The sequence below is a fragment of the Salarias fasciatus genome, chromosome 14 (genome assembly GCF_902148845.1).
Source record: "Salarias fasciatus chromosome 14, fSalaFa1.1, whole genome shotgun sequence".
NCBI lineage: Eukaryota > Metazoa > Chordata > Actinopteri > Blenniiformes > Blenniidae > Salarias > Salarias fasciatus.
The window spans coordinates 1,416,830-1,433,570 of NC_043758.1; the positions used below are offsets into that span (position 1 = coordinate 1,416,830).

Genomic DNA, 16,741 nt, shown 5'->3' on the forward strand with positions numbered 1-16,741 from the left:
CAGGAAGTCTCCTCTGGGTCTGGTTCTACAGGAAGTCTCCTCTGAGTCTGGTTCTGCAGGAAGTCTCCTCTGAGTCTGGTTCTACAGGAAGTCTCCTCTGGGTCTGGTTCTGCAGGAAGTCTCCTCTGAGTCTGGTTCTGCAGGAAGTCTCCTCTGGGTCTGGTTCTGCAGGAAGTCTCCTCTGGGTCTGGTTCTGCAGGAAGTCTCCTCTGAGTCTGGTTCTGCAGGAAGTCTCCTCTGAGTCTGGTTCTGCAGGAAGTCTCCTCTGGGTCTGGTTCTGCAGGAAGTCTCCTCTGAGTCTGGTTCTGCAGGAAGTCTCCTCTGAGTCTGGTTCTGCAGGAAGTCTCCTCTGGGTCTGGTTCTGCAGGAAGTCTCCTCTGGGTCTGGTTCTGCAGGAAGTCTCCTCTGGGTCTGGTTCTGCAGGAAGTCTCCTCTGAGTCTGGTTCTGCAGGAAGTCTCCTCTGGGTCTGGTTCTGCAGGAAGTCTCCTCTGGGTCTGGTTCTGCAGGAAGTCTCCTCTGAGTCTGGTTCTGCAGGAAGTCTCCTCTGAGTCTGGTTCTGCAGGAAGTCTCCTCTGGGTCTGGTTCTTCAGGAAGTCTCCTCTGGGTCTGGTTCTACAGGAAGTCTCCTCTGAGTCTGGTTCTGCAGGAAGTCTCCTCTGAGTCTGGTTCTGCAGGAAGTCTCCTCTGGGTCTGGTTCTGCAGGAAGTCTCCTCTGGGTCTGGTTCTGCAGGAAGTCTCCTCTGAGTCTGGTTCTACAGGAAGTCTCCTCTGAGTCTGGTTCTGCAGGAAGTCTCCTCTGAGTCTGGTTCTGCAGGAAGTCTCCTCTGGGTCTGGTTCTGCAGGAAGTCTCCTCTGGGTCTGGTTCTGCAGGAAGTCTCCTCTGGGTCTGGTTCTGCAGGAAGTCTCCTCTGGGTCTGGTTCTGCAGGTTTCTTCTTGTTAAAGCGGAGCTGTTTCATCTCCTCGACTGCTTTCAGGTTCAAAATACAGGAGGTATGTTCTACACCTGGTTCTCGTGTGTTCAGTAGTATCCAGACTCACTCCTCTCTTCTGGACCTCAGCTGTAATGCTCAAAGCAGACACCAGGCGGCAGTCTTGTCCCAGACTTCATACCCAGAGCACAGGGCCCTGAGGTTTGGTTTCTTTTTCTGCTGATTCCTGAATATTTCCCTCACATTGTGACCTTTTTTCTGTATGAAGCTGTTTCCACGCTTTTAACTGAAGATGTTCTCCAGCAGAGGTAGAACACGCAGGTAGAACATTCTGAAGGAGAGAAACACACACTGAGGTGTGTGTTCTCTGCATACAGAGCGAGGACAGAAGCAGACTGTTGAAAATAAAATAAGAGCTTCTGCCAAGCTGGGCTCAGACCGAAGAGAACTGGAGTTTGAACATGAACCAACAGTGCCACCAGGTGGACGGAGCAGGAACACCAGCCCTCCTCTCCTGTCAGGATCTGTATTTATTGCTCCTCAATCTCAGTCCAGCTGCTCCTGCTCTGCCTTAATGAAGCAAAAACCTGCTGCGGTTTGTGTTTATCAGGGCAGGAACTCACCACACCTGCTGCTGTCTCTCCTCTTTCACCAGGTGAAGGTGAAGGTCACGCCACGTCTCCCTCAAACTATTATTATTAATTTGTTATTTCAATAGAAATTTAAATTTTCATGGCAACTTTATAAGCATGTTTTCTGAAGTATGATTTTCTGATTTAAATCCAAACATTTTTGAAATATTGTAAATAAAACAACATCTTAGCTCACGACAAACGAAATGACAGGGATGTTTTGGGAAAAATTGACAAAAATCTGCAGAAAGAGGTCAAACTGTTCCTTCAAGCCAGTAGAGAGGTTAGAATGTGGAAGTGGTACAGAGCGGGAGCACCACAGGAGGAGCAGCGGTTCGAGACCATCCAGGACTCAGCGGAAAAAGATGACGACCAATCAAAACTCAAGATTCAAATATTTGAATAGAACTACTGGAAATGGAGCTCCGACAGGAAAAGTGACTCCAGCAACTGAACTGATCAACTGAAAGGACTGAGAAAGAACGCTTTGTCTTTGGTTTGTCACTGGAAGCGATACGGTGCAAAATCAGAGTTTGAAAATCGCTTGTTGCTTCAGAGAATACGTGATTAAAAGACGGACATTTTCATTAAAACCAGTTAATCCAAAATATAACCACACAAATGGTTCTAATCTCAACAGAAAGCTGATTTTAATGTCAAACCCAGTGAAATGTTTCTGAAGCTGTAACAATCTGCATGTTTTATCCAAACCCTGCCTGACAGCCAGTTTTCAGGCTAATGCTAGCTAGCTAGCTGTAATGGCAGCAGTACGGCTATCAGCTGCTTGGAGTTTAAAAATTCAGGGTTTTTTTATTTCAAATTTTCTCCATGTACATTCAGAAATGCTGCCACCGCACATGTGCACCTGTGCACCACCGGTAAATTAAATAATGTAAAATTCAAAAATTCAAGGCAACAAGCTTGAAGTTTCTCTGTAAAGTTTAGCGTTTGACTTGGTCTCAATTAAAATTCTAATTTAGATTCACTCAACTTCAGTTCAGCTTCCTGGGAAATTCTGGTTGCATTAACTTTAAAACTGAGGTTAAAACTGTTTTCACATTTCAAATGAAAAATAATTTGTTGCGTTTTGACTTCAGAAAAGTTCATTGATCTTATATCATAATTTAAGGCTGGACAACATGGCCAAAAATTTTATCACGATATAGGTCTTAATTTCGGTCGATACAATATAATTCCGATATCGATATAAATAATACAAAGCCTCAGTAAAACTGTTAAGAATCATGTACATAATGTACTACCTGTAAAACTAGAAATTATTTATCCAGGAAGCTCCTCCAGTATAACATTTTAGAAATAAAAACTACAATAAATTAAATGTTTACCTTTTTTTTAAGAAATATGAAATCACTGTCAAATAAATGTAAGTTTCACCTTTTTCAATATAAATAGCTTTAACTTTACACTTAATACAGTTATGTTATTGTTATAGATTCAAATAAAGCTGCTTCAACCAGGGAGAAAAATAAAAGTGCTCAGAATTACTGCAATAAACAGAAAAAGAGTGAGCAACAACAAACAAATATTACTGGGACGGGGGATTGAAGTAACTGCCATACACTCACCTTTTCAATATTAATAGCTTTAAAGGAATACTCCGAAGATTTTGGAGCGGCTGAGTCTACGGCTTCTACTGCTGTGCTCCGGTATATCCTTCTGCGGAGCACTATGCTTGTGCAGGTCTGTGTGTATCAGAACGTTATTTTAATGGATTGAAAAGAAAACACGTCTTTTAAAATGTTTTATAACCATTCGGATTTACTTCACGTGCTAATACGCCGTCCCCTGGACCGCTGGAAGGAGGATTTTGTCCACTTTCGTCAGTCCGGCTCTGTCTCCTCTTCACCTCCCGCAGCTGAGCTAAGCTAACTACGATGCTAACAGCTGGGAGCCAGCTACTGGATGAACAAAAAGGTATTCATGAGCTCATCTCACTGTGTAAATGATCGGGATGGGGCCTGGGTCTTTTAACTTTTAAACTACAACACAGTTTTTCTTATAGATTTAAACAAAGGTACTTCAACCAGGAAGAAAAATAAAAGTGCTCAGAATTTCTAAGGTTAAGTACAGATTTACTTAAGAGTGTAGTGATTATGGTGACACTGCAGCGAATCCCTGTACTGTTTTTTTTTTTTTTTTTTTTTTTTTTTGTGGTATTTGTAGCATCTTGTAAATTGTAGACGGTCCCTTAACCCGCAGCACCACCAGCTGCTAACCGAAAACAATATTGTTTCTGCTGCTTGATAGACAGACGCTTTTCATAAAAATGAGCTTGTAGCCTGTAGTCCTGCTCACAAGATGGGATTTGTGTGTTACTGACGTTTTGTTAAAGAGTTATTGAGACCGAAAGTCTGCATCTGTCAACATGCTGCTAACTTTACTGGACTGTTCAGTGAATGATAGACCTAATCCGTGGCCACGAATTAGTGTTTCGTGTGCACGATTTATTATTTCGTGGCCACAAATTAGCTTGTGGAAGCTTATTCAGTCGCATTTACATCACGAGTTCTCATTCTGGAACTCAAACTCACCGCGGTGGAGCTTAGCTTGTAGCCTGAGCTGAGGACAGCCTGCTGTGGTGTGCTGCCGAGTAGTGATCAGTCTTCGTGCTTTCTGTTCGGCTTGAATCAGCGGCGACATGAACAGCAATTAGTGATTGTGAAACGCATACTGTAATGCACTATATCGAAAATGTGTTTAAAACTCATATCACCGTTATTGAATAAAAATATACCGCGGTATATATTGCTGTCGAAATTTTGTCCAGCCCTATCCTAATTGTCTATTTAATCAGGAAACTTTGAATAAAAATAATCATCTAATGATGATAATATTAATAATAAATTATGTGGATGAAACATGATGTTTAAAGGACTTACCTTTTTTTTACGTTTTGTGTTTTGAACACATTTTTGTTCGACTTCCACAGTAGACTTGTTTATTTAAAGATATTAAAGAAAATTTCATCTCTGATTTCACAGAGTCAGTTACATTTTCTCCTCTGGTTTATTTTTCTCACTGTTTCAATGTGCCGTCCGTCTCCATGGTAACGCGTCTCTTTCACCTGTTGACACGGCGACGGAGTCGGTGGATCTTCATAAAGCTGCCTTCTCAGTTGCTCCAAGCAGGCGTTTCCATGGAAACGGTCCATAATCATTCCATTCATTTACATTTCGTTGCTTAAACATCAAGTTTTGTGTTTATTGTCTTTTTTCAACAATAGCGTACTTCTGTTAGAATTTTTCGAGATGCCTTCAAATGTTTTCACCTTCTTCTTTCTGCGTCAGTTTGCAGACGAAGCCGAGTCCAGCCTGAGACGCTCTGGACATGTGAGCAGATGATCAGTATGATGGACGAAGCCTGCAGTTCCCCCCTCATCCTCTGGGTGTCTCCCTTCCTGCTGTCTCTGGTCTCCCTCTGTGTGGAGCTTTGAATGCTCTGAACGCCTCCATGACAGAAGGAGAGGAGTCCAGAGGAGAAGAATGAAGTGTGTCGTCACGGCGACGGTCAGGTTAGACGCTGACACCTCGGCCCCTCAGTGGAGTTTCCTCCTAAAGCATCTGTGAGACGCTGTATTTAAACAGGAAGAACTTCTCTTTATTGACAGGAGCAAACACTGGAACACAACTAAAACTGACAGATCGGAGTCTCGGCTCCTGGACTGAGGGTGACTGACAGGCGGAAACCTGCCGACACAAAGCACTGGCTGACTGATCCGTCAAACTGATTCCATTCAGAAACATCAAGCTTAAAAACACGTTTCTCCTCAAAACCTTCGACTCAAACAGCAAAGCAGGGGCAGGTCAGGTGACTCCACCCTCTCTCAGCAGCAGTTCCTGGACTCCTGTGCCTGTTTGTCCCCTCCCAGCCACAGGGGGGCGCTGTTGATGTTGGCGCCGTGGGCCCGGGTCTCAGTGGAGCCCCCCTGCATGCCCCCCCCCTCGCTGGACAGGCGCTGGTGGATCTCGGAGGCCATGGCGAGGAAGCAGCGCTCCACGTTCTGCGAGCTCTTGGCGCTGGTCTCCATGAAGGGGATGTTCAGGGACGAGGCCAGGTCCTGAAGGGGGGACGGGGACGGCGGGGGGGGGGGACACAACAGCTATCAGCTGCACTGCACTGAAACCTCCTCAACATTCTCACAGCTGCACTGGAGAAGTGTGTGTTTGTGCGTTTTCTGTCGCTTTGATCGGAGCGTGGTGTGAGCAGCAGCTGGACGTCCGACACCGAGCCGAGGTGAGGCCTTCCGCTCTCCAGGCCCACTCCACACAGGGTGCAGGGGTCCCAACCCGTGGCCCACATCCCCCTCTGGAGGGCGCCAGAGATCGCAGCGTGGGACACGAGTCCAACCCGAGTCCAGCAGTGTGTGACGGTCGGCCCAGCAGGACGCACACACACGTCGACCTCCGCGTCCGGGACGCCTCGGAACCGGTCCGCCCGACACACACTGCCAGGAACTGACGGCTCTGAAGTTAAAGCGTCTCCTGCGGCGGTGGGTACCTGAGCGGCGGCGGCGGCCACCGTCTTCCTGCCCACCAGGTCGGCCTTGTTCCCCACCAGCAGCCGCGACACGTTCTCACAGGCGTAGCGCTCGATCTCCTCCAGCCACCGCTTCACGCTGTCAAAGGACTCCTGAGACGACACGGAGACGGACGGAGAGCGTCCAGAAACACACACACACACACACACACACACACACACACACACACACACCTGCTCGGTGACGTCGTACACGATGATGATGCCGTGAGCTCCTCTGTAGTAGCTGGAGGTGATGGTTCGAAACCGCTCCTGACCTGCTGTGTCCCACTGACACACACACACACACACACACACAGGGCAGTGAAGCACCCTGAGCTGGCGTGGCGCCGTGCTCTTCGTGGTTTCAGGTTCTCACAATCTGCAGCTTGACGGTTTTTCCGTCCATGTCGACGGTCCTGATCTTGAAGTCGACTCCGATGGTGGAGATGTAGCTGTCCGTGTACGAGTCATCCTGCAGACACAAACATTCAGCCTCTGCCTGTGTGTGTGTGTGTGTGTGTGTGTGTGTGTGTGTGTGTGTGTGTGTGTGTGTGTGTGTGAGAGAGAGAGTGTGTGTGCTTCCTCACTGCAAAGCGCAGCAGCAGACACGACTTTCCGACCCCGGAATCACCGATGAGCAGCAGCTTGAACAGGTAGTCGCTAGAAAACACACACGCGCACACACACACACACACACACACACACACACACACACACACAGACAGGCTTTCAGAGGCCTGCTGATCCACACACAGCTCCCCAGAGCAGGCGGCTGCAGCGTGCGGTGTGGGTGGAGGAAGCCGGCGCTGCAGCGCCAGCGTCCAGCCGTCCACACCGTCTCTCCTCTCTCCTCTCTTCAGGTTTGGGTCTAAAAGTCTCGGTTTGATTCCCGGCTGCCTGCTGCTGTGCGGAGACGCTGTGCCGTCCGAGAGGAAACTCACTCACTATTCAGGGTTCATGGTGGAGCGGCGCCGCGGCTCGTCCCCGGAGCCGGCCCGTGGTCTCGAGCAGCGCCTCGCACGGCGTCCCGTCCGGCTCTGGTCCTGCTGTCCGGCGGCGTCCGTCCTCCGCGGGGCGAGTGGCAGAGCGATCCGGAGCTTCAGGACATCATTTATTAATGAGCGGCGGCTCAGCTTTCACCCAGCGCAGCACCTGGAAACAGCGTGCACACGCACGTGCACTTTCACCGACAACGCCGTCTCTCCAAACCTCTTCAGGTGTTCAGCTGTCATGGCCGCTTCATCCTTCCTCTGACTGCTGTTGATGATGTTGCTGTTTTTACCACTGTTGTTGTGACTACTGTTTCAGTTTTTAACATTGTTGTTGCCATGGTTACATTTGTTTCCTCTGTTGTTGTTGTTGTTGTGTCCATTACGGCTGTCTTTACTGCCGTTGCCGTTGTTGTCACTGTTGCTTCTGTTGCTACGGACGTTGCAGTTGCGGCTGTTAATGTTGCTGGCGGTTTTGTGATTGTTGCGGTTGTTGTTGTTGTTGTTGTTGCTGTTGTCACTGCTCTCGCTGTTGTCGCTGTCGGCTCCACCTGTCAGGATGAAGTGCGGTTGTTAAAACGTGTCCAGTCAAAATGAAACGTGGCGTGAATGAGGCCTGACACTCTTCTTCTTCACTTTGTGTGTGTGTGTGTGTGTGTGTGTGTGTGTGTGTGTGTGTGTGACCTCCTGGTCACGGGAGCGGCACAGGGAGCAAGGGATTGTGGGATGTGTGATGGCTGAGCAGCTGTGATGGGGTCAGAGGTCGGCCGCCCTGACGACGGCCCGTTGCCGGGGCAGAGGCGGCGGTGCGGCCGTTGCCGTGGCAGCGCCGAGGTGGGAAAACTGGGGGAGGGGGGCGAGAACAAAGGGGACAGGGTGGGAACCGGATCGTCCATTTTGATGTGAAAAAGTTTCGTCCAAAACTTTGCAGAATGTTTTAAAAATCTGCAAATGAAATGAAAAAAGGTTTAAAATCAAAACTGAACGGTTTCCAGAAAAATACCGAGCTGTTGATCCCACACACATCCTGATGGAGTGTGACAAAGCCCTGAAAAGTCCGTGTGTGTGTGTGTGTGTGTGTGTGTGTGTGTGTGTGTGTGTGTGTGTGTGTGTGTTTAAAGCCTTCGTAGCGTTTGAGCTGCTCAGAGCCGCTGAAAATGAGGCGTGTTGAAAACGTCTTCCAGAGGGGAAGGTTTGGAAAACGTTCCGTTTCCGTGGAAACGTGGGAAAACGGAGCGTTTCCACCTGAGACGCTGTGGTGTAGACGGGGCCTGGACCCAAAGCGAGTCTGGAGAATGTGTCACTGATCGACAGGTTTCGCTGGGATGGGAGAGACAGCATGAAGACCTGCGTCTCTCAGCCGTCCCGCTCTGCTTCGCCGCCTTTCCCTCCCTGATCGCGTCGTTTTCCTCCTCAGTGAACTCGTCTTCCTACCGACAGGGAAGTTTCTCGTTTATTCTTCTGCGCAGGACGTCATGTGAGAACTTTGAGGCTGCAGATGGAGAAACTTGACTGTTTCACTGAGAAACTTACAGAGTTCGTCTCTAATTTTCTTTAATAATTAATAATCTTTAATTCACATCTGAAATTGTACTGAAAATCCTCCGTTTCGAACGACAAATTCGCTACAAACAGGGCTGAAAGCATCCCTGTGTGTGTGTGTGTGTGTGTGTGTGTGTGTGTGTGTGTGTGTGTGTGTGTGTGTGTGTGTGTGTCAGTGGATGGAGTTAAACTGCTCATTGTTCCATCAGTGTGTCCCTGGAGACCTGAGGCGGCGCCAATAAAGAGCTGCTTTTCACTATTCACCCTCATTTTACCACGATCCCTGGCTCCTGTGTGTGTGTGTGTGTGTGTGTGTGTGTGTGTGTGTGAGACGGCCCTGAGGCCAATCAGGCGACAGATAATTAACCTCCCTGAAGGTGCCTGTTGAATGAAGGCCCTCAGAAGAGAAGCGTTCTTCCTCAGTGTCTGGATGGAAGCGGCTCCAGGTTCACCGCTGATCAGGATCATTGATCTGCAGAGAAAATTCAACACGGCGCCCTGACTGTTGGAGCGCTGGAGGCTCCCGCTGGTTCCCACGTTAGCTTCCTGGACCAGGTTTCTACTGGAGGGCCTCAGAAGCAGAAGCAGCAGCAGCTTCAGAACCTGGAGCTGAGGGAAACATTAGAGACATCTACTGTCAACAGGAAATGCTCCAAATCTCACAGCTTTCCAGACTTAGAGGCTCAAACCTTTTCAGAAAACCTCAAAATAAGAAAATTCTAAGAGATTAATTTTATGAAACAACAAGCTCAGGAAAATAATTCTGAATTACTTCATTCAGAATAAACCAAGTCCAAACTAAAACACTCTGTAACCACAGTCACTGTTACATCTGAGTAACACAAAATGATCACACACACACACACACACACACACACACACACACACACACACACACACACACACACACACACACACACACACACACGAAGCCATGTTGGGAGTTACCAGGATCAGACTCCAGTGTTCATTAACTGGAAGATCCTCTGTCGCTCTGCCTTTCTTTACATCTCTGGGTGTACATTCAGCTCCCTCCCCAACACACACACACACACACACACACACACACACACACACACACACACCCAGGCTGCCCCCCCCAGTGACAGCTGGTCCTCAGCTTTCCCGCCAACCAACCAGCTGTCCGTACTAACTGGAGGTATTTGAGGAGCCTCTGTGTGTGTTTGTGAGTGTGTGTGTGTGTGAGTGTGTGTGTGTGTGTGTGTGTGTGTGTGTGTGTGTGTGTGTGTGTGCTTTACATAACAGGCAGTTCCTTCCTGTCAGTTTCCATATCTTTCATACACACACAGACAGGAAGTAACATGACACACATTAGAAAAGGTGCTACACACACACACACACACACACACACACACACACACACACACACACACATACATATACACATGGTGTGAACACTCTGAGTGTGACTTCTGTGTTTCACATGTCGGTTTGGTTAGTAGGACACAGAACAGAACGAGAAAAGAAGGGAATCAAATTAAAACTTTTCATTTTTTAACTGGACACATTTTCCAATAAAACTTTTGCTCATTTTGTTCCTGATGGCTTTGAGTTTTGAATCGTCTGTTGTTTTCTTGTGCCCGCACCGTGATGTGTTTAGTTTGACGATGATAAACTGTGATTTTAAAAACAAATGATTTCAATATTTAACTCAAGGTATTTAAAACACGCAATGAAGCTTAAAGTATGAAAACAGAAGCTCATTTCCCTCGACGCTCTTTCTTCTCGATTTGGTAAAATAAACTGTATCATAAGAAACGTGACGCAGTCGAACCAGAAAACACAAGAGTCTTCAGCAGAATCGGATTTTTTATCCCAGTGAAGCTTTTTGGACACGAGGTTTGATTTCCCTCCACAATAAGAGTCACTGTCAACAAGAACTGTTCTGATGCAACAGACCTTCAGGCTGAACTCACACACACACACACACACACACACACACACACACACACACACACACACACACACACACACACACACACACACACACACACACACACACACTGTCAACAATAAACCACATCCACAATTCTGGCTGTACCTTCTAACTGACGGCAGCTGTGTTCGTTAAGCCCTCATCTCTAAGACATTACCACACACACACACACACACACACACACACACACACACACACACACAGGGTGAGCCTCGTACCACCCGTTGTGTCTCGTTAACTGCTCGGTTTATCAATGTGAGGCCATGGATGTGGTCAAAGCGGCTCACATGCTTATCAACACTACTGAGGTTTTACACACACACACACACACACACACACACACACAATGCTCAATTGGCTCTGCTGGTTCATATCAACAGCAGACATATGAAAACACACTCACACGGTGCTGAAGGACAACAGTGTATGCGATGGAGAGTGTGTGAATGTGTGTGTGTGTGTGTGTGTGTGTGTGTGTGTGTGTGTGTGTGTGTGTGTGTGTGTGTTTGTTTTCATGCCTTCCAGACCACCTCTAAACACACACGTGCCTGTGTGTGTGTGTGTGTGTGTGCAGCCTCTCAGTGGATTCAGAGCTCATGAACAGAAAAGCGAGAACGTTCCGTTCCACTGTGGTTCTCCAGCCGGGTTCCTTTGTTCCTCGTCCCCATTCATTCCGTCTGGTCACACCCGGCGCGGTGCGGCAGTGGTTAGCTCACCCGGACGGTGCTGTGGGAGTCACCCCGGCGCGGTGGGGCAGTGGTTAGCTCACCTGGACGGTGCTGTGGGAGTCACCCCGGCGCGGTGGGGCAGTGGTTAGCTCACCTGGATGGTGCTGTGGGAGTCATCCCGGCGCGGCGGGGCAGTGGTTAGCTCACCTGGACGGTGCTGTGGGAGTCACCCCGGCGCGGTGGGGCAGTGGTTAGCTCACCTGGATGGTGCTGTGGGAGTCATCCCGGCGCGGCGGGGCAGTGGTTAGCTCACCTGGACGGTGCTGTGGGAGTCACCCCGGCGCGGTGGGGCAGTGGTTAGCTCACCTGGACGGTGCTGTGGGAGTCACCCCGGCGCGGTGGGGCAGTGGTTAGCTCACCCGGACGGTGCTGTGGGAGTCATCCCGGCGCGGTGGGGCAGTGGTTAGCTCACCCGGGCGGCTCTTTGGGTTGTGGTTCTTTCTGGATCGACTGGACGTTGATGGACCTGCTGAAGGTCTTCCCTGTGGAACAGTGGGTTCGGTCCTTTGCGGTTCGATTCCCAGTTCCGGCAAGGAGGCCACCGTGACCCCGCCGTGCAGAGTGGACGGAGTGAACAAAGCGAGAGTCTCTGCCGGCCGGCGGTGGATTATCGGGGTCGCTGGAGGCCCGGTGTGGAAAACAACTCCAACAATGGCGCCGTGCAGCGGACTGTGCTGCCGGCATTGTGGGGAACCGGGACACGGATTCCTCAGGGAATTACTGCTTGTTATGGTAATGTGGAGATGCCAGGCTGGGACACTGGAGCGCCGACGTTCAGAACGTTCCAGAACATGTTCCACTTTATTAACCCGCTGGCGATCAGACGAGCGGGGCGGGGCGCGGCGGCGGACCGCTGGCTGCTGAGCTCGATGCTCAATCACCGGGAAACTTCTTCAGGAAACGTTTATGTTTCATTCATTCGCAGGACGAAGGTCACATCCGAACCCAGTCCAGGACCTGGGAGTCGGTACCAGTTTCTGATGCTCATGTCTGTGTTTATGTGGCATTTCGCTGCAGATGAGTTGCTAACAGATGTTAGCATGCTAACAGATGCTAGCATGCTAACAGCACCGAATGCTCCTCAGAAGTGGGAGGAATGTGGTTCTGAATCCGTGTATCATTCGTTCAATTGATATTCAATTAAGAATCAAAAAACAAAATATTGAAAAATGAGTCGTTTTTCCTTTTTTCATTTTTAAAATAAAAACAAATAAATGAAAATTGGTTTGTTTTTCAATATCCTGTTTGTTAAGACAGATCAAATACAGGAAATTTGAAACACGGCCACAGAGGGTCAGGGGCCAAAAGTATAATCTGTTTCTCTGACCAAACCAACAAACGAAAAAGGAAAAAATGGCTCAATTTTCCTTTTTTCGTTTTCAACCAAAAAACGAAAAAACTGTTTTTTCTTTCTCAATTCAAAACCAAAAACAAAACCAACACAAGCAAATTACAGCCGAATTTTGTTTTTTGGATTTCAATTTTTCGTTTTTTCGTTTCAGGTCTCAAAACCAAAAAACGGAAGCACGTGACCCCTGACGTCACGGGTCAAATGGACTCCCTACCAAAATAAAAGCCTTACTAATAAATGGGTAATAAAACATAAATTACGTTAAATGGCGTTTTTATTTTTGCACAGCATTTATTGCATACACTACTAGGCTTGTAATAATGTTGGAAAACAATAATAATAACTATTATTATTATTATTATTAACAACAATACTTGTGGTGTAGCTGTCAGAACACTAAATGCTGTTATTAGAAATTTTATTTTTAAGTTTATTAAGCGACTCATGGACTCTTATGATAAAATTATTCAAGCTTCTGTCAAACCTGGGCAGAGCAGTGTCTGGTACACCTCTGTGCTCTGGAGACACTGGAGAGAGTGTTTATTTAGTTTATATGTGTCGTGCTCTTTTTCTGTTTTGTTTCTGTCTTTAGTATTTGTGTGTAATTTTATGGACCATTTCGAGTCTGGAATAAAGAATGAAGAAACAAGAAAGAGGAGCATGCCGTTGTTTGTCCATAGGAGCATATGAACATTGTAAGATCCTTACAGCCCGAACGCACTGGACACAGAAGCGCAGCGGAGGCGACGCGCGCGCAGCGGAGGCGATGCGCGCGCAGCGAACGTCTCCGTGCAGGCGCTTGGCTGTTCGTATTGGAGGCTATCTGCTGCCTGCTCTCTCCGCCTTTTCTCACATGGACTGTACTCAGCTGGATCCGTCTGCTCTCGGTTTTCCTCTGTCTCGCTCTGCCAGGATGGATGTGTGTGTTTTGGTGACCTGTGGAGAGACTTCTTCTCCTCCTGTCCTCTTTTTATCTGAATCACGCGAATCTCTGTTGCTGTGTGTATGTGTGTGTGTGTGTGTGTGTGTGTGTGTGTGTGTGTGTGTGTGTGTGTGTGTGTGTGTGTGTGTGTGTGTTTGATTGGGTGCATACGTGCATGTCTGTGTGTGTGTGTCCATCTCTCTTGTGATTAGACCCAGTGACAGACGGACGAGCAACACCGTAACTAATCGTCATTTAATTTTTTTATTTTGAAAATTGACCGGATTCTCTTGCCTTTTCTGTTTCCGACTTCCTGTCTGGTCCGATCTGCTTAATCCAGCTTGACAATTGCCGCTCTCGGCGCCCGTGACTCGCGTGAAAAATAGAACGAAGCGGAGCGGACCGGCTGCAGAGCGCGAGCCACGGCGCGCGTGGCGTTCCCCTGCGTGTTGTGTGCGGCCAGTCAGATAGGTTAACATGGGAGGTGATCAGAAGCGCCGTGCGCGCGTCCAGTGCGTTCGGGCCGTCAGTGCCTCAGCTGAGTACTGGATTTTCTTCTAAATTGGCTCACGCTGCCATCTACTGGGCGAAAAAGGGAAACATTTCTCATCAGCACACGCCATGCAGCTGACATGTCACAAAGTTAAAATGACCCACGTATTTTATGATCAACAGACATGTCTCACTTATCGAAAAGGTGAACACTTATCGATCTCGCGTCCGCGAATTAGATGTATGCAGGCCAGGCAGCAGACCTGTAATCATTATTATTATTATAATTATTCTCATAGTAGTAGTAGTAGTAGTAGTAGTAGTAGTAGTGGTATTGTTGTAATAATAATTATCATTATTATTTTCCAACATTATTACAAGCCTAGTAGTGTATGCAATAAATGCTGTGCAAAAATAAAAACGCTATTTAACGCAATTTATCTTTAATTGCCCATTTATTAGTAAGGCTTTTATTTTGGTAGGAAGTCCATTTGACCCGTGACGTCAGGGGTCACGTGCTTCCGTTTTTTCGTTTTGAGACCTGAAACTAAAAAACGAAAAATTGAAATCCAAAAAACAAAATTCGGCCGTAATTTGCTTGTGTTGGTTTCGTTTTTGGTTTTGAATTGAGAAAGAGAAAACCGTTTTTTCGTTTTTTGGTTGAAAACGAAAAAAGGAAAATTGAGCCATTTTTTCCATTTTCGTTTGTTGGTTTGGTCAGAAAAACAGATTATACTTTTGGCCCCTGACCACAGAGCAGACTTTGACGTGATTTTTCAATTTCTTCAATCTCCGTGACCCGGAAGTTCTATAGTCTGTGTTTTGGTTTCTGTCGGCGGGAAAGTGGGCGGGTCACGTCAACCTGTGGGTTAGTTTAAGTCCAGAACACACTACAGGACGATCAGGCCGAATTTTGCCGCGATCTTCTCCTCCTGACCGAAGTCCGACTGTCGGGAGTATGCTAATGAGTTCGGGTCTGATCTTCGTGTAGTGTGCGGTGTGTTCCGAGAGATTTTTTTCCAGTCGGAGCCTCTCGGGAGGCGTCGGAAGGGGAGATCATCGATAATGAACATGTTTAATATTTCTGATCGCAAATCCTGTGGTGTGTGGAGCTCTGAGAGGCGCTGATCAGCTCCGAGTAGAGCTGTCCACACCCTCGAAATAAAACTTCCTGATTGGCTGGTGCTGCTGCTTAAAAAAAAATCCCCTCTCAGCTGTTAGAGATGGAGACATATGTGAAATACAATGGGGGAAATAAGTATTGAACGCATTAACTGTTTTGTCATTACATTTATTTCCAAAGATGCAATTCATGTGACATTTCTTCCAGACACTGGTATTAACTCAAATAATCCACACATGAAAAGAAATCACAACATTCAAATCCATAAATAGTAATTATGTGGAATTAAGTGCAATAACACAGCTCCACACACCACAGGATTTGCGATCAGAAATATTAAACATGTTCATTATCGATGATCTCCCCTTCCGACGCCTCCCGAGAGGCTCCGACTGGAAAAAAATCTCTCTGAACACACCGCACACTACACGAAGATCGGACCCGAACTCCCGACAGTCGGACCTTGTCGGCTTCGGCCGGGAGGAGAAGATCGGGATTCTGTAGTGTGTTGGCCTTAAACTGACCCACAGGTTGACGTGACCCGCCCACTTTCCCGCCGACAGAAACCAAAACACAGACAATAGAACCTCCGGGTCACGGAGATTGAAGAAATTGAAAAATCACATTAAAGTCTGCTCTGTGGCCGTATTTCAAATTTCCTGTATTTGATCTGTCTTAACAAACGGGATATTGAAAAACAAACCAATTTTCATTTATTTGTTTTTATTTTAAAAACAAAAAAAGGAAAAACGACTCATTTTTCAATATTTTGTTTTTTGATTCTTAATTGAATATCAATTGAACGAATGATACACGGATTGTTCTGAACCAGGATCTGCACTGTAGTTTGAAAATTCAGCCATCATTTAAAGCACTTCCTGTCAGCCGTGCTGCTCTGTTGACTGAACGCTGTTGGGGTTACACTGGTGTGTGTGTGTGTGTGTGTGTGTGTGTGTGTGTGTGTGTGTGTGTGTGTGTGTGTGTGTGTGTGTGTGTGTGTGTGTGCAATGCTGTGTTTAGGGCCAGCATGGAAAATTCCCGACCCTTCCACTCCCTCACAGCCATCAGGATGCATTCAGGCACCATTTGATTTTACCCGAACCGGTACTCGGTTGTACCGATGGAATTTGGTCGGTCGGTACCTTTTAAAGCACCGGATCTGGAACCCGTTTCTACGAAGCCACAATTGTTTGAAAATGCAGTTGTTTCCATGGAAACCAAAGTGACTTCATGCTGCGTCTCGTGTTGCTTCTGTTAGTTTACCCCCAATGCACACTGGATGCGGTCCGGCTCCGCAACGGCTCCGGTCCGGACACCGCAGCTAATCCGTAGTTATTAAAATCAATGCTGTGATGCACACCGGCCGCGGTCCGGCTGCGGTCCGGCCGCGGTCCGGCTGCGGTCCGGCTCCGGAGCCTCTGCGGAGCTCTGGTCTCTTTCCTATTTTTCCGGACGCCGGAGCCCTACCGCGTCAAACCAGACAGAAGCAAGTCGGGTGCCCGGAAGGAAACGCGATACTTGTTCCAAAATAAGTG

General features: G+C 47.6%; 1 protein-coding gene across 1 annotated transcript; it reads right to left on the reverse strand.

Moving 5' to 3' along the window:
• Positions 1 to 5,407: 5,407 nt before the first annotated feature.
• LOC115400315 (ras-related protein ORAB-1-like) lies at positions 5,408 to 7,061 on the reverse strand. The gene is made up of 6 exons (XM_030108115.1): positions 7,048 to 7,061; positions 6,690 to 6,762; positions 6,479 to 6,574; positions 6,295 to 6,390; positions 6,082 to 6,213; positions 5,408 to 5,641 (listed from the first exon to the last, which is right to left on the reverse strand). Exons 1-6 carry the CDS (start codon positions 7,059 to 7,061, stop codon positions 5,408 to 5,410), a joined length of 645 nt encoding a protein of 214 aa, XP_029963975.1.
• Between the last annotated feature and the right edge of the window lie 9,680 nt (positions 7,062 to 16,741).